The 15592-nt window shown below is 43.2% G+C and overlaps 1 protein-coding gene across 1 annotated transcript in view; it reads left to right on the top strand.

Moving 5' to 3' along the window:
- Nucleotides 1-12047, top strand: part of psmb2 (proteasome 20S subunit beta 2) — a 39697-nt gene extending 27650 nt beyond the window's left edge. Inside the window, exons 4-6 of the mRNA XM_068011305.1 lie at nucleotides 802-964; nucleotides 9631-9680; nucleotides 10354-12047. Coding sequence (XP_067867406.1) covers nucleotides 802-964; nucleotides 9631-9680; nucleotides 10354-10455 — 315 coding nt within the window. The 3' untranslated portion in view covers nucleotides 10456-12047. The remainder of the gene's footprint in view (nucleotides 1-801; nucleotides 965-9630; nucleotides 9681-10353) is intronic.
- The last annotated feature ends 3545 nt before the right edge of the window (nucleotides 12048-15592 follow it).

Raw genomic sequence — 15592 nt, 5'->3', positions numbered from 1 at the left:
TACTGCTTGTGTGGAGTTTGCAAGTTCTCCGTGTCTGCGTGGGTTTCCGCCGTGTGCTCCGGTTTCCTCCCACAAGCCAAAAGACTTGCAGGTTGATAGGTAAATTGGCCATTATAAATTGCCCCTAGTGTAGGTAGGTGGTAGGGAAATATCGGGACAGGTGGGGATGTGGTAGGAATATGGGATTAGTGTAGGATTAGTATAAATGGGTGGTTGATGGTCGGCACAGACTCGGTGGGCCGAAGGGCCTGTTTCAGTGCTGTATCTCTAAACTAAGTATTTCAGCATTATAAGGTTTAACCCTCGCCCCGCCCGCCATCAATGAATTAGCAGGAAGCCAGCTATATATTTGCCAGACATTGACATATAGCAAAGGAAAATCACAGTGGTTCGATTTTATTAGTTTATACCAAAATAACTATACAGTTTCAGAATATTCAAGAATTGAGCCAGTTGGTGTATAGATGTCATTGTCCACAGGTGAGAAATGTCATTGATGTTTCAGGCCAGTTAAGGGTACTTCTATGAGTTTTAATTCTTGATTAACTGTGTAGCTGCTGGTACATGAGTGTTTTGATTCTGGCCATCTATGATTTTATCTGTCTGATAAATATTAATCAATTTTAGTTCATTTCCTTTTATAAGAAATTGTTTCCAAGCTCCAATTGTTAGTCAGGATGTGAGAAATGCATATGAAATTTATTTAGAGAATTAAAAAGTGCTGTTTATCAGAAGAGTTCAGTCAGTTTGTTTTGAGTGGTGATTACTCTTCTCATGAGTCTAACTAACTTTATTTTTTAGACGCCCTACCATGTGAATATGCTTCTAGCTGGCTGTGATGAACAGGAGGGCCCTGCACTGTACTACATGGACTACCTGGCAGCTCTAGCTAAAGCCCCTTTTGCTGCTCATGGATATGGAGCTTTTCTGACACTCAGTATCTTGGACAGATACTATAAACCAGGTGGGTGTAATTTGTGGTGAAAAGAGGCTTGAAATTATGCTAGACAGCTGCAGATTCTTGTGCACTTGCCCTATTTTCCAGATACTTTGCATCACAGGATTGAAAATAGTTTTCTGAACATGTGAAAACCTAGATTTACGCCGCAATAATGATGTGCAGTTGTCCTAGAACCATGGAACTATTACGGCACAAAAGGAGGCCATTCAGCCAGTCGTGTCAGTGCCGGCTGAAAAAACAAGCCGTCCAATCTAATCCCACCTTCCAGCACCTGGTCCATAGCCTTGCCAGTTACAGCACTTCAGGTGCATGTCCAGGTACCTTTTAAAAGAATTAAGGGTTTCTGTCTCTGCCACTGTTCCTGGCAGTGAATTCCAGACACCCACCACCCTTTGGGTGAAAAGGTTTTTCCTCCTGTCACCTCTAATCCTTCTACCAATCACCTTAAATCTGTGCCCCCTGGTAATTGACCTCTTCGCTAAGGGAAAACGGTCCTTCCTGTCTACTCTATCTAGGCCTCTCATAATTTTGTACAGCTCAATTAAGTCACCCTCAGCCTCCTCTGTTCCAAGGAAAACCATCCCAGCCTATCCAATCTTTCCTCATAGCTGCAAATTTCGAGCCCGGGCAACATTCTTGCATATCTCCTCTGTACTCTGTCCAGAGCAATTATGTCCTTTCTGTAATGTGGTGACCAGAACTGTAGGCAATACTCCAGCTGTGGCCTAACCAGCATTTTATACAGTTCCAGCATTACATTCCTACTTTTGTATTCTATACCTCGGCCAATAAAGGAAAACATTCCATGTGCCTTCTTCACCACTCTATCTACCTATCCTGCCACCTTCAGGGACCTGTGGACACGCACTCCAAGGTCTCTCACTTCTACCCCTCTCAATATCCTCCTCTTTATTCCCTCATTTAGTATGCCCTCCCCAAGTGCATTACCTCACACTTATCTGTATTGAATTCCATTTGCCACTTTTCCACCAATCAAATCATTGATATCTTTCTGGAGTCTACGGCGATCCTCTTCACTATCAACTACATGGCCAATTTTTGTGTCATCAGCAAATTTCCCAATCATGTCTCCCACATTTAAGTCCAAATCATTACTATATACCACAAACGGCAAAGGACCCAACACTCAGCCCTATGGAAGATCACTGGAAACAGTTTTCCATTCGCAAAATGATCCGTCTACTACCCTTTGTTTCCTGTCCCTGAGCCAATCCTGGATCCAGCCTGCCAACCTGTTTCCCCTGTATCCCATGGGCTTTCATTTAACTGACCAGTCTGCCATGCGGGGCCTTGTCAAATGCCTTACTAAAATCCATGTAGACCACATCCACTGCACTACCCTCATCAATCCTCCTTGTTACTTCCTCAAAAAACTCAATTAAGTTAGTAAGACATGACCTTCCCTTAACAAATCCATGTTGACTATCCCTAATTATTCCGTGCCTTTCTAAGTGGCAGTTTATCCTATCCCTCAGAATAGATTCTAATAATTTACCCACCACTGAGGTCAGACTGACTGGCCTATAATTATTTGGCCTATCCCTCGCACTGTTTTTAACCAATGACAGAGCGTTTGCAGACCTCCAATCGTCTGGTACTTCACCTGTAGCTAGTGAGGATTTGAAGATGATCCTCAGCGCATCCGCTCTTTCCTCCCTGGCTTCCTTTAACAATCTGGGATGCAATCCATCCGGCTTTTGCGATTTATCCAATTTCAAGGATGTCAAACTCTCTGGTACTTCCTCTCATTATGCTTATCGTATCTCATATTTCACACTCCTCCTCTTTAACTACAATGTCTACATCAACCCTCTCCTTTGTGAAGACAGAGACAAGAAACTCATTAAGAACCTTGCCCACATATTCTGCATCCACGCATAAGTTCCCTTGTACATCTCTGATAGGCCCTACCCTTTCCTTAGTTATCTTCTTGCTCTTAATGTATTGATAAAACATCTTCGGGTTTTCCTTGATTTTACCTGCCAATAATTTTTCATTCCTCTCTTTGCTTTTCTAATTTCCTTTTTTACTTCATCCCTGCACTTTCTATACTCCTCTAGGCTTTCTAAAGTATTAAGATTTTTATGATCGTCATAAGCTTTCTTTTTCTGCTTTAACTTATCCTGTAAGCTTCGAGATAACCAGGGGACTCTAGATTTGGCAATACCACCTTTTATCTTTGTGGGGACATGCCTGCACTGTGCCTGTAGTATCTCACTTTTGAATGCCTCCCATTGATTTGCCACTGATTCTCCTTCAAGTAACTGTGTCCAGCCCACTTTCGCCAGGTCACCTCTCAGTTTTGTAAAATTTGCCTTCCCCCAATTTAGAACTTTTACTTCTGCTTTATCTTTGTCCTTTTCCATGATTATGCTGAAACTAACAGTATTATGGTCACTATCTCCAAAATGGTCACCCACTATTACTTCACCCACTTGCCCAGCTTCATTACCAAAGACTAAATCCAGAATTGTGCCCCCTCTCGTTGGGCTTGTTAAGTGCTGGCTAAAAAAAGTTCTCTTGTCCTGTTCATACCAGCAGCCTTGCATTTTGTCACTGTTGGTCACTGATGTTCTTCCAGTTCTGTGTTGGCCACTTACCTATGCTAATGTATTCAATGTTGGCTCCTTGATTCAGCAAAACAGTCTGCGATATCTATGGCTTATTGATTTGTTTTAAGACTTATTCTCCGTTTTAATATTCAACAACCAAGCTGCTGTCGGACACTGTTGTTACCAAAGAAACTCCAGTAGGAAGCAAACTTTTTCCTCTCGAGCAGCCAATTTAGTGAAGCCAACCGTGAAAAACTGGTAGAAATGAGCTTTCTAACTATCAAATAATTTAAGAATTCAACTGTTTTCTTCTTGTATAGTAAAATGAATCATTTGATGTTTTAGTGAATTAATTGTCAGTGATTTTGCACACAGTTCAACTGACTCAGATTGTGTAGACTTCTCTGCCATTAAGGAGTGTAGGAGAGGAGGAGGGCAAGAACAAATTTCAGATGTACCCTTGTCATTTTTTCTCCATCATCTTCTTGAAAACAGTTTGCAATCCCATGATAATTAGATTTTAATCTTGTATTGTAAATTCCAAAACACACACAACTACTTTAAGATGGGTTTTTTAAATTCATTCATGGGATGTAGGCGTCGCTGGCCAGGCCAGCATTTATTGCCCATCCCTAATTGCCCTTGAGAAGGTGGTGGTGAGCTGCCTTCTTGAACTGCTGCAGTCCATGTGGGGTAGTGCTGTTAGGAAGGGAGTTCCAGGATTTTGACCCAGCGACAGTGAAGGAACGGTGCAAGAGTTCCAAGTCAGGATGGTGTGTGACTTGGAGGGTAATTTGCAGGTGGTGGTGTTCCCATGTACTTGCTGCCCTTGTCCTTCTAGTTGGTAGAGGTCGCAGGTTTGGAAGGTGCTGTCCAAGGAGCCTTGGTGCATTGCTGCAGTGCATCTTGTAGATGGTACGCACTGCTGCCACTGTGTGTCGGTGGTGCAGGGAGTGAATGGCACCCCAACTACAAACAATCAAGCGGGCTGCTTTGTCCTGGATGGTGTCGAGTTTCTTGAGTGTTGTTGGAGCTGCACCCATCCAGGCAAGTGGAGAGTATTCCATCACACTCCTAACTTGTGCCTTGTAGATGGTGGACAGGCTTTGGGGAGTCAGGAGGTGAGTTACTCGCCTCAGGATTCCTAGCCTCTGACCTGCTCTTGTAGCCACGGTATTTATATGGCGACTCTAGTTCAGTTTCTGGTCAATGGTAGCGCCTAGGATGTTGATAGTGGGGGATTCAGCGATGGTAATGCTGTTGAATGTCATGGGGAGATGGTTTGATTCTCTCTTGTTGGAGATGGTCATTGCCTGGCACTTGTGTGGCGCGAATGTTACTTGCCACTTATCAGCCCAAGCCTGGATGATGTCCAGGTTTTGCTGCATTTCTACACTGACTGCTTCAGTATCTGAGGAGTCACGAATGGTGCTGAACATTGTACAATCATCAGCGAACATCCCCACTTCTGACCTAATGATCGAAGGAAGGTCATTGATGAAGCAGCTGAAGATGGTTGGGCCTAGGACACTACCCTGAGGAACTCCTGCAGTGATGTCCTGGAGCTCAGATGATTGACCTCCAACAACCACAACCATCTTCCTTTGTGCTAGGTATGACTCCAGCCGGCAGAGGGTTTTCCCCCTGATTCCCATTGACTCCAGTTTTGCAAGGGCTCCTTGATGTCTAGGTCAGGATCTGAGTGGCCCTGGCAGAACCCAAACTGAGCAGGTTATTGCTAAGCAAGTGCGGCTTGATGGCACTGTTGATGACACCTTCCATCGCTTTACTGATGATTGAGAGTAGGCTGATGGGGTGGTAGTTGGCCGGGTTGGACTTGTCCTGCTTTTTGTGTACAGGACATACCTGGGCAATTTTCCACATTGCAGGGTAGATGCCAGTGTTGTAGCTGTACTGGAACAGCTTGGCTAGGGGCGCGGCAAGTTCTGGAGCACAGGTCTTCAGTACTATTGCCGGAATATTGTCAGGGCCCATAGCTTTTGCAATATCCAGTACTTTCAGTCGTTTCTTGATCTCACGTGGAGTGAATTGAATTGACTGAAGTCTGGCATCTGTGATGCTGTGGACTTCAGGAGGAGGCCGAGATGGATCATCAATTCGGCACTTCTGGCTGAAGATTGTTGCAAATGCTTCAGCCTTCTCTTTCACACTGATGTGCTGGGCTCACCCATCATTGAGGATGGGGATATTTGTGGAGCCACCTCCTCCAGTTAGTTATTTAATTGTCCACCACCATTCATGGCTGGATGTGGCAGGACTGCAGAGCTTAGATCTGATCCGTTGGTTATGGGATCGCTTAGCTCTGTCTATCGCATGCTGCTTATGCAGTTTGGCATGCAAGTAGCCCTGGGTTTAAGCTTCACCAGGTTGACACCTCATTTTGAGGTATGCCTGGTGCTGCTCCTGTCATGCCCTCCTGCACTCTTCATTGAACCAGGGTTGGTCTCCTGGCTTAATGGTAATGGTAGAGTGGGGGATATGCCGGACCATGAGGTTAAAGATTGTGGTTGAGTACAATTCTGCTGCTGCTGATGGCCCACAGCGCCTCATGGATGCCCAGTTTTGCATTGCTAGATCTGTTCGAAATCTATCCCATTTAGCACAGTTGTAGTGCCACACAACACGATGGACGGTATCCTCAATGTGAAGCCAGGACTTCGTCTCCACAAGGACTGTGCGGTGGTCACTCCTACCAATACTGTCATGGACAGAAGCATCTGCGGCAGGCAGATTGGTGAGGACGAGGTCAAGTATGTTCTTTCCTCGTGTTGGTTCCCCCACCACCTGCCACAGACCCAGTCTAGCATCCTTTAGGGCTCGGTCAGTAGTGGTGCTACCGAGCCACTCTTGGTGATGGACATTGAAGTCCCCCACCCAGAGTACATTTTGTTCCCTTGCCACCCTCAGTGCTTCCTCCAAGTGGTGTTCAACATGGAGGAGTACTGAGTCATCAGCTGAGGAAGGGCAGTAGGTGGTAATCAGTAGGAAGTTACCTTGCCCATGTTTGACCTGATGCCATGAGACTTCATGGGGTCCAGAGTCGATGTTGAGGACTCCCTCCCTACTGTATACCACTGTGCCACCACCTTGGTGGGTCTGTCCTGCCAGTGGGACAGGACATACCCGGGGATGGTGATGGCAGTGTCTGGGACATTGTCTGTAAGGTATGATTCTGTGAGTATGACTATGTCAGGCTGTTGCTTGACTAGTCTGTGGGACAGCTCTCCCAACTTTGGCACAAGTCCCCAGATGTTAGTAAGAAGGACTTTGCAGGGTCGACAGGGCTGGGTTTGCCGTTGTCGTTTCCGATGCCTAGGTCGATGCCGGGTGGTCCGTCCAGTTTCATTCCTTTTTATTGACTTTGTAGCGGTTAGGTAAAACTGAGTGGCACAAAGAAAATTACAGCACAGGAACAGGCCCTTCGGCCCTCCAAGCCTATGCCGATCCAAATCCTCTATCTAAACCTGTCGCCTATTTTCTAAGGGTCTGTATCTCTTTACTTCCTGCCCATTCATGTATCTGTCTAGATACATCTTAAAAGACGCTATTGTGCCCGCGTCTACCGCCTCCGCTGGCAATGCGTTCCAGGCACCCACCACCCTCTGCGTAAAGAACTTTCCACGCATATCCCCCCTAAACTTTTCCCCTTTCACTTTGAACTCATGTCCCCTTGTAATTGAATCCCCCACTCTGGGGGAAAAAGCTTCTTGCTATCCACCCTGTCTATACCTCTCATGATTTTGTACACCTCAATCAGGTCCCCCCTCAACCTCCATCTTTCTAATGAAAATAATCCTAATCTACTCAACCTCTCTTCATAGCTAGCGCCCTCCATACCAGGCAACATCCTGGTGAACCTCCTCTGCACCCTCTCCAAAGCATCCACATCCTTTTGGTAATGTGGCGACCAGAACTGCACGCAGTATTCCAAATGTGGCCGAACCAAAGTCCTATACAACTGTAACATGACCTGCCAACTCTTGTACTCAATACCCCATCCGATGAAGGAAAGCATGCCGTATGCCTTCTTGACCACTCTATTGACCTGCGTTGCCACCTTCAGGGAACAATGGACCTGAACACCCAAATCTCTCTGTACATCAATTTTCCCCAGGACTTTTCCATTTACTGTGTAGTTCACTCTTGAATTGGATCTTCCAAAATGCATCACCTCGCATTTGCCCTGATTGAACTCCATCTGCCATTTCTCTGCCCAACTCTCCAGTCTATCTATATTCTGCTGTATTCCCTGACAGTCCCCTTCACTATCTGCTACTCCACCAATCTTAGTGTCGTCTGCAAACTTGCTAATCAGACCACCTATACTTTCCTCCAAATCATTTATGTATATCACAAACAACAGTGGTCCCAGCACGGATCCCTGTGGAACACCACTGGTCACACGTCTCCATTTTGAGAAACTCCCTTCCACTGCTACTCTCTGTCTCCTGTTGCCCAGCCAGTTCTTTATCCATCTAGCTAGTACACCTTGGACCCCATGCGCCTTCACTTTCTCCATCAGCCTACCATGGGGAACCTTATCAAACGCCTTACTGAAGTCCATGTATATGACATCTACAGCCCTTCCCTCATCAATCAACTTTGTCACTTCCTCAAAGACTTCTATTAAGTTGGTAAGACATGACCTTCCCTGCACAAAACCATGTTGCCTATCACTGATAAGCCCATTTTCTTCCAGCTGGGAATAGATTCTATCCCTCAGTATCTTCTCCAGCAGCTTCCCTACCACTGACGTCAGGCTCACCGGTCTATAATTACCTGGATTATCCCTGCTACCCTTCTTAAACAAGGGGACAACATTAGCAATTCTCCAGTCCTCCGGGACCTCACTCGTGTTTAAGGATGTTGCAAAGATATCTGTTAAGGCCCCAACTATTTCCCCTCTCGCTTCCCACAGTAACCTGGGATAGATCCCATCTGGACCTGGGGACTTGTCCACCTTAATGCCTTTTAGAATACCCAACACTTCCTCCCTCCTTATGCTTGCTAGGCCATTTCAGAGGGCATGTAAGAGTTAACCACATTGCGGTGGGTCTGGAGTCACATGTAGGCCAGACCAGGTAAGGACAGCAGATTTCCTTCCCTAAAGGACATTAGTGAACCAGATGGGTTTTTACAACAATCGACAATGGTTTCATGGCCATCATTAGACTAGCTTTTAATTCCAGACTTATTAATTAAATTCAAATTCCACCTTCTGCTGTGGTGGGATTCGAACCCATGTCCCCAGAGAAACACCCTGGGTCTCTGGGTTACTAATCCAGTGATAATACCACTACGCCATCACCTACCCTGTTCATGGGCTATAATCTCTCTGAAGCTATTTTAAAATAAAATATCTTTTAGATTTGGGAATGTTCATATTATATGTGACCCAAAAAATTGTATTGGCTAACAAAATAGACAGAAAAGCTTTTGTCCAATTAAAGCAGAATTCTGGAAACACAAGAATTGTATTACTGCTGGACTTTTGACTAGCTGGGGTCAAGTTTTTTGCACTCCATTTAAAACATACTAGTGCTTGAAGGGTTAAAAACCTTGCTGTTCCTTTTAAAGTGTGCAATGAAAAGACTTGGTCTCACTGTGTTAAGTGGCATTGACTGTATCACAGATCCTAATGGCCGAGGAAGAGCAGGTCTGCACTCTTAGAAGTAAAAAGCACGTGTCACTTGCATTGATGAATCTAATGCTCAGCAGGAGGCCAGTGAAAGAACTGCACTAACTGCAGCCGGCATCTGCAGATGGAGCTCATTTTCACACTGTTTGTAATAAATTGAATCTAAGAGGTGCCTGTCCTTTTCCCGAGTTTGGACCAGGAAAAGGAGGCAGATTCTGATGCGCTTCGATTTCCAAAAACTAATTGATTCGTTCCAGCTTGCGGTTTGAGTGGGACTGATTCTGTTTAAAAATCCTGCTTTACATATGGACTGTGTTCAGCTGTGAGTCAGATAACTTCTGTTTTCAAGTCTGGACTTTATTTAATTTTGTTGTTGGCGGGGAGGGGTTGTTTTTATTTGAGAAGATTTCAAAAATTGGAACAATGTGTGTTTGCAGATCTCACACGCGAAGAGGCAGTGGAGCTCTTGAAGAAGTGCTTGCAAGAGGTGAGGTCCAAATCCTGATTACAGTTGTAAAGGAAAATTTGCTCTATACAAAGGACAGTGTGGGATTTCTGAAATTTGCTACATATGTTTATATTTTCACACATGACATCAGATGAGAAGACAGTCTGGCCCCTACATTTCCCATGTAATGCTACTCTGATCAGGCAGCAGTAGGTGTGCTCATAGAGCAAGATTTTTTTTTTCTTTTAAAGAGTGCAAGTTGGCAGTTGCTGGGTTTTGAAATTATAATCTGCTCTGGATAGGAATCTAAAAAGGAACAGTGTGTTCATCGTTGCATTTTATGCAAGTGTTCTCTGGCATCAGTTGAGTGGAATGTGGGTTGCCACCTGACCTGAAATGCTCTCTCTCTCCAGTATGTAGCTATAATCTCACTATTAAGATTTTTTTTAAAGTATCTACAGGGCATGAAGGGACAGTTCTTGGTTTAAAAGAATTCTACTTACAGTATCCTCAACCTTTTGAGTCACAACTGACATCAGGAGGAGCAAGAACTTGTGTTCTGTTAATCTGTTGTATTCCATCTTTACAGATTTCATCAATGCAGTAGAAAATTATTTCCCTTTTGTATCTGTATAGGATAAAATTGTCATTTGTTGCTAGTCAGGATGTTAGTTTTGTGAGATTCACTTGTAATTGTTTTTTCTTTTTTCAGATCCAAAAACGATTTATTCTGAATCTTCCCTCCTTTACTGTTCGGATCATTGATAATGATGGTGTTCATGATATGGAGCAGATTTCTGTGTCAGAAATATAATTTTACTTTCAGCCATATTTTGATTATTTTTTTAAAACTTTCTGAAATTTGTTATGTATATGAGCTCAGAATAAAGCCTGAGGTTCACACTAAGTTGTAGAGTTTGTTTGAAAATGTGGGGCAGGAGACGGGACCGAGGCAGGAGGGCTGGAAAATTGGCCTTGGAGAGCGGAATGCCAGTTTGCCAACATGTTCCCACCTCCAGGCCATTTTAAAAGGGGACGGTTGTGGGGGGAGGGGGTAAGCAGCGGGTAGCCAATCAAGCCCCTTAAATGCACTGGGGAGTTTCTGTGATCTTCCACTCAGCAGTAGAACTGGCCACATCACTGGAATCATGGCCAGTGCATGGAGGCAGCCTCCCAGTGGCAGAACAGGAGTTGGGGGTGGGGTGGCCGCCAGCGCTCCCAATAACTTGCTTAAACCCCCCCCATGACCGCATCTGTGAGGTCGTTATAGCTGCGCCCACAGGCCGCCCTGTGGAGGAGCTCCCCCTCCAAAGTATCGGTCTGTCAGCTGTGGCCAGTATAAATTTCACCTTCAATATAAAGTCTTCAGAGGGCACCTCAATCTTGAGGCCTCTATTTCTCTGTTACCTAGATCGACAGGTCCCATCTCTTGACAGTGGGGCTGCAAATGTGTCAGTGCTGGAGGGCCTCCTGTTGGCCCTCCAGCTTCAAGAGCCCACCTGCCGTCCTTAGCTGGATGGCGAGCATGTGCCCTGGCCACTGCCAACCATTCAAAAATTGAGTCTGGCTCAGGAGACCAATGCAATGCAGGGTCAGGACCCAAAACAAAAATCCTGTCTGTAGTCTCGTGTTCATGCATGAACACAATTTGCATACTTCAAATTTATATTGGTACAAAATTGATTGGCTTATGTGAATTTTGGAAGCTAAAAATTCTTAAGCAATTTACAGAAAATAAGAATTAACATTACTGAAATACTATACATAGAATTGTTTCAGAACTAATAGTGTGCCAGTTTCTAGTATCTTTGATTTTGAATTAAATTAATAGAGTAGGGAGGAATGACTTCATTCCGTTCATTCTGAGATGACCAGCATTTCTTGTATTAAGATGCATTGCTGCAGCAGAACAGAGGACACTGAACTTTTTATCTGATCCATGCAGTAACACCTGACCTCGGAGTGCTTTATGATTTGACATGGACAAAAAGTGAAGAAATGATTTCATGCTAAACATTGACCTGTATCCTGCTGAGCATAAAACTCACCCCAAATGTATCTGAAAAGTGTTATCATACATTACCATTATCACAAACATGTAGGTAATCAACTGGAAGCAGTTTTCATACTCATTATATAAAAGCTTTGAAACTGAAATTCACCAAATGAAGCAAGAGAATCTTTACAATTGCAAATTTCAGTGTCTGCGTAGACAGGTGCCTATCCTGTCCTGATTTCCCCAGTGTTGTGCTGGATCCAGCCCACTTTACTCAGAAGCTCTGAACACCTGTTTCTGATTAGGCAACATTCATAAAATGTTACCCACTTGTGATTATTTTTCCTGTACTGCTATGGGTCATTAATAGAAATGTGCAGAATTCTTGCGAATAAAATTTATTTCGCTCATTTTCTGAATGAAGTTATTCATTTGTCATTGTAGAAGAACTTTAATCAGAAACAAGTGATTAATTTAAACCTATTAATTGCATCACATCCACTGATCGAAATTAGCTGAAAGAACTTTTTTTTTAAAAAAGCCTGTGATTATTTGAAATTGTGAAAGACAATCTTTCAATCAGGCAATACTACAGACCCCACCACTGATTTGCATAAGGTCTTGAAGTTGACTTCAGCTGCTGTACATGGCCTAGCTGAAATCATTCCCTGGCTGGGGGGCCAAAAGCTAATTTACAAACTTTGATTTTTATTCTACACTATTTAGGATTATCACTTACTGTAAATCTACTTACAGCATTGGAGTAATTCTAGCATCCATTTGGTGGGAGAAAAAGACTTTTCCCATAAAGCTCAGAGGGATTTAGGGCTCTCTGACTTGGACAAACTAACATTTTGAAAGTGGAAAATGTGGAATTTTGGATCACCCACTAATTTTCAACACCAGTGCCCTCTATTATGGTGTATAATTGAGGTTCAGTGATAAGACCACAATATAACAGTGTTCATTTGTGGTTGAAATTGGGTTCAATATTTTTACCATTTTTAAAAAACTGAACTGAACTAACAACTGTAATTTCAGCTGTTCATATCTGTAGGGCACAGCAGTCAGGATTTTATTGCTGTTTTCTCCTGCCTATTAACATAATTCTTCATTAACCGCATGACCCTCATACCTCCTCCCATTGCTGAGAGCAATGGACTTTGCCATAACTTATCCCAAGGTTGCTTTATTTCAGTTAGCAAGAACCATGGTTTTCACCAGGCTGTTCTATGCCTTCTTTCCTCTTTGAAATGCTCCATTATTTCAGCTGACCATTTCATCTGTTGAAACTCCTAGCATTTTGCTCTGATAAATTGAGTCTTTAGCAGCCAGCCTTGTGGCTTGAACCTGTCACTAAAGGAAAGGTCACTGCTGTTGTGTGGATCTACTGTATCTAATTAATGTGGCTAATTAGAGTGGACGTGTGCAACGGTTTTAGTAATTTAAAAATTGTGAAACCAAACTATATTTTCCTAGTTTGTTGGCATTAAATCTGTTTAAACGGCTCAGCAGATTGACTTGCCACAATTGCAGTTATGAGAAGTAACAAAATTCTCTTTGACTGTTCACCTGTTCCTTTGTTTTTTTTTTCTGTCTCATGTCTCAATGAGGTGATCTTTATTCAGTGGTGCTCATGTGCACAGAGGTGATTAATAGACATTTGATAATTATTGCTCCAAAATAAACTCGTATTAATCAGTTTGAAAGTAACATATGTTTCGCCTGAGGCTGGAGACCCTCCGGCTTCCCCGCTGAGAGGGGCTGCAAGGCAGCAAGTGTATTACTTCTCTCGTCACAGACACACAACCAGCCAGCAGCTTTCATTGAAAATTTCATGGCATTCAGAGTCTGCAATGGAGAAAATATGTTGAGTGAGGCTATATAAACCTTTTTTAAAAATAAACATTTGGAAGCTGTTTAAAATTTTAAGAGGATTTGATAGGGTAGATAAAGCAAAACTATTTCTCCTGCTGGAGCAATCCAAAACAAGAGAGCATAACCTTAAAATTAGCTGACCATTCTCAAGTTAAATCGGAAAGCACTACTTCACACAAAGTTTGTGAAGATCTCTTCCACAAAAGACTGGTTTCTGCGTCAACTGAAACTTTCAAGACTCGGCAATAAATGTTTGATTAATAGCTCGATACCATTACCTAAGGTGGGTGCATTGGGTTGAGGTGCAGATCAGCCATGATCTAACTGAATGCCGGAATAGGCATTATTTTGCATCAATACTTAAAGCAATGTCATTGATACTCATCTACAATTAATACTTTGTAACCAAAGGCTTTGATCAGTTCTCCAAAGCTAAATGTGGGGCATTCTTGCATAGTTTATTACATTTAAAGGTGCACTGGGTGGAAATTGTCCTGTTCCAATTCATTTATCTTGTATTATTTATTTAGTCTGTACACCTGGTTCACACGTAGGCTGCATATATACAACATTCTGGTAACTCGAGCTGTTTTTACACTGCAAGACCTGCCTGAGCACCACAGGTATTTGATTCACCAGTCTCGTGCAACTCACTGAAACTTGAAGGTAAATCTGCCAGATTCATTTAGGCCACCTGTCATGAAGATCCCCAGCAGACTTTGCAAACTTGATAGAATTTGGTATTGAGTCATAGTGTGCTGCATTAAACCTGTGCATAGGAATCCAAAATGCATGCCGAGGACTTGCAAAGTATAAAATCAACTTAAAAATGCAAAACACAGTGGCGCAGTGGTTAGCACCGCAGCCTCACAGCTCCAGCGACCCGGGTTCAATTCTGGGTACTGCCTGTGTGGAGTTTGCAAGTTCTCCCTGTGTCTGCGTGGGTTTCCTCCGGGTGCTCTGGTTTCCTCCCACATGCCAAAGACTTGCAGGTTGATAGGTTAATTGGCCATTATAAATTGCCCCTCGTATAGGTAGGTGATAGGGAAATATAGGGACAGGTGGGGATGTGGTAGGAATATGGAATTAGTGTAGGATTAGTATAAATGGGTGGTTGATGGTCGGTACAGACTCGGTGGGCCGAAGGGCCTGTTTCAGTGCTGTATCACTAAATAAAGCAGACTGGAGTAACAATGCAGTTGTGACTGGCTGTTACTTGTACCCTACCTACAAGGGGAGTGCTTTGTGTACGTATGCTTACATGTGCATAAAATGCAGCTGCTCTGATATTTTTTGTAATATTTTTGAACAAATACCAATGTCCACTGGTTCATAATGTGAACAAAGATACTATATAACTGCCACAGGGGATCTAATGGACTGTGGAGAACTTAAAATTGGCTTTGTACTGAAGTGGAGTTAAAACAACACCTGGTAAGAATCTCAAGAGGTGCAAGATAAGCTGGATGAGATCATCTATCATTTACATTTAGTGCAGTCAGGAACAGAACCTGATTCAAGTTATGCTGCCACTTTGGCATTGATGTGCACTCAGTACCATTTTACATCAGTACAAAAATAGCAGTAATATTCAGTGCCTTTGTCTAATGAACACTTCACAAGCTACCATCTAAATTATCTGAGAGTTTCTTTTCCCAAAGCAAATCAGCTTTTGTACTAAACTGTCTTCCTAGGTATCATCCAATAAACATATCGAGCATTTCTTTAAATTCCACCATGAGCAGTGTACTCAATTTAGCAAAATTGGGGTACTTGATAAAAGGACTCCTCCATCTTTGCTAGCTGCACAACTACTGAATTCTTAAATGGTCCCAGTGTTATTTATACAAGATGCATACTATGACAGTCATTTGACTTTGTATAGAGTTAATTTATTTCCTGAGAAAGTGTGAATCCACCCACCACTGTGTGCTTGGACTCGACCAACAGAATAATCACTGTCCTTCCCAGGTTTAATAAAAGCAAAATACTGTGGATGCTGGAAATCTGAAATAAAAACAGAAAATGCTGGAAATACGCAGCAGGGTCTGGCAGCATCTGTGGAGAGAGAAGCAGA

This window comes from Heterodontus francisci, chromosome 31, assembly GCF_036365525.1.
Source record: "Heterodontus francisci isolate sHetFra1 chromosome 31, sHetFra1.hap1, whole genome shotgun sequence".
NCBI lineage: Eukaryota > Metazoa > Chordata > Chondrichthyes > Heterodontiformes > Heterodontidae > Heterodontus > Heterodontus francisci.
The sequence above is the reverse complement of the archived record's forward strand: the minus strand, read 5'-3'. Positions and strand labels throughout refer to the sequence as shown.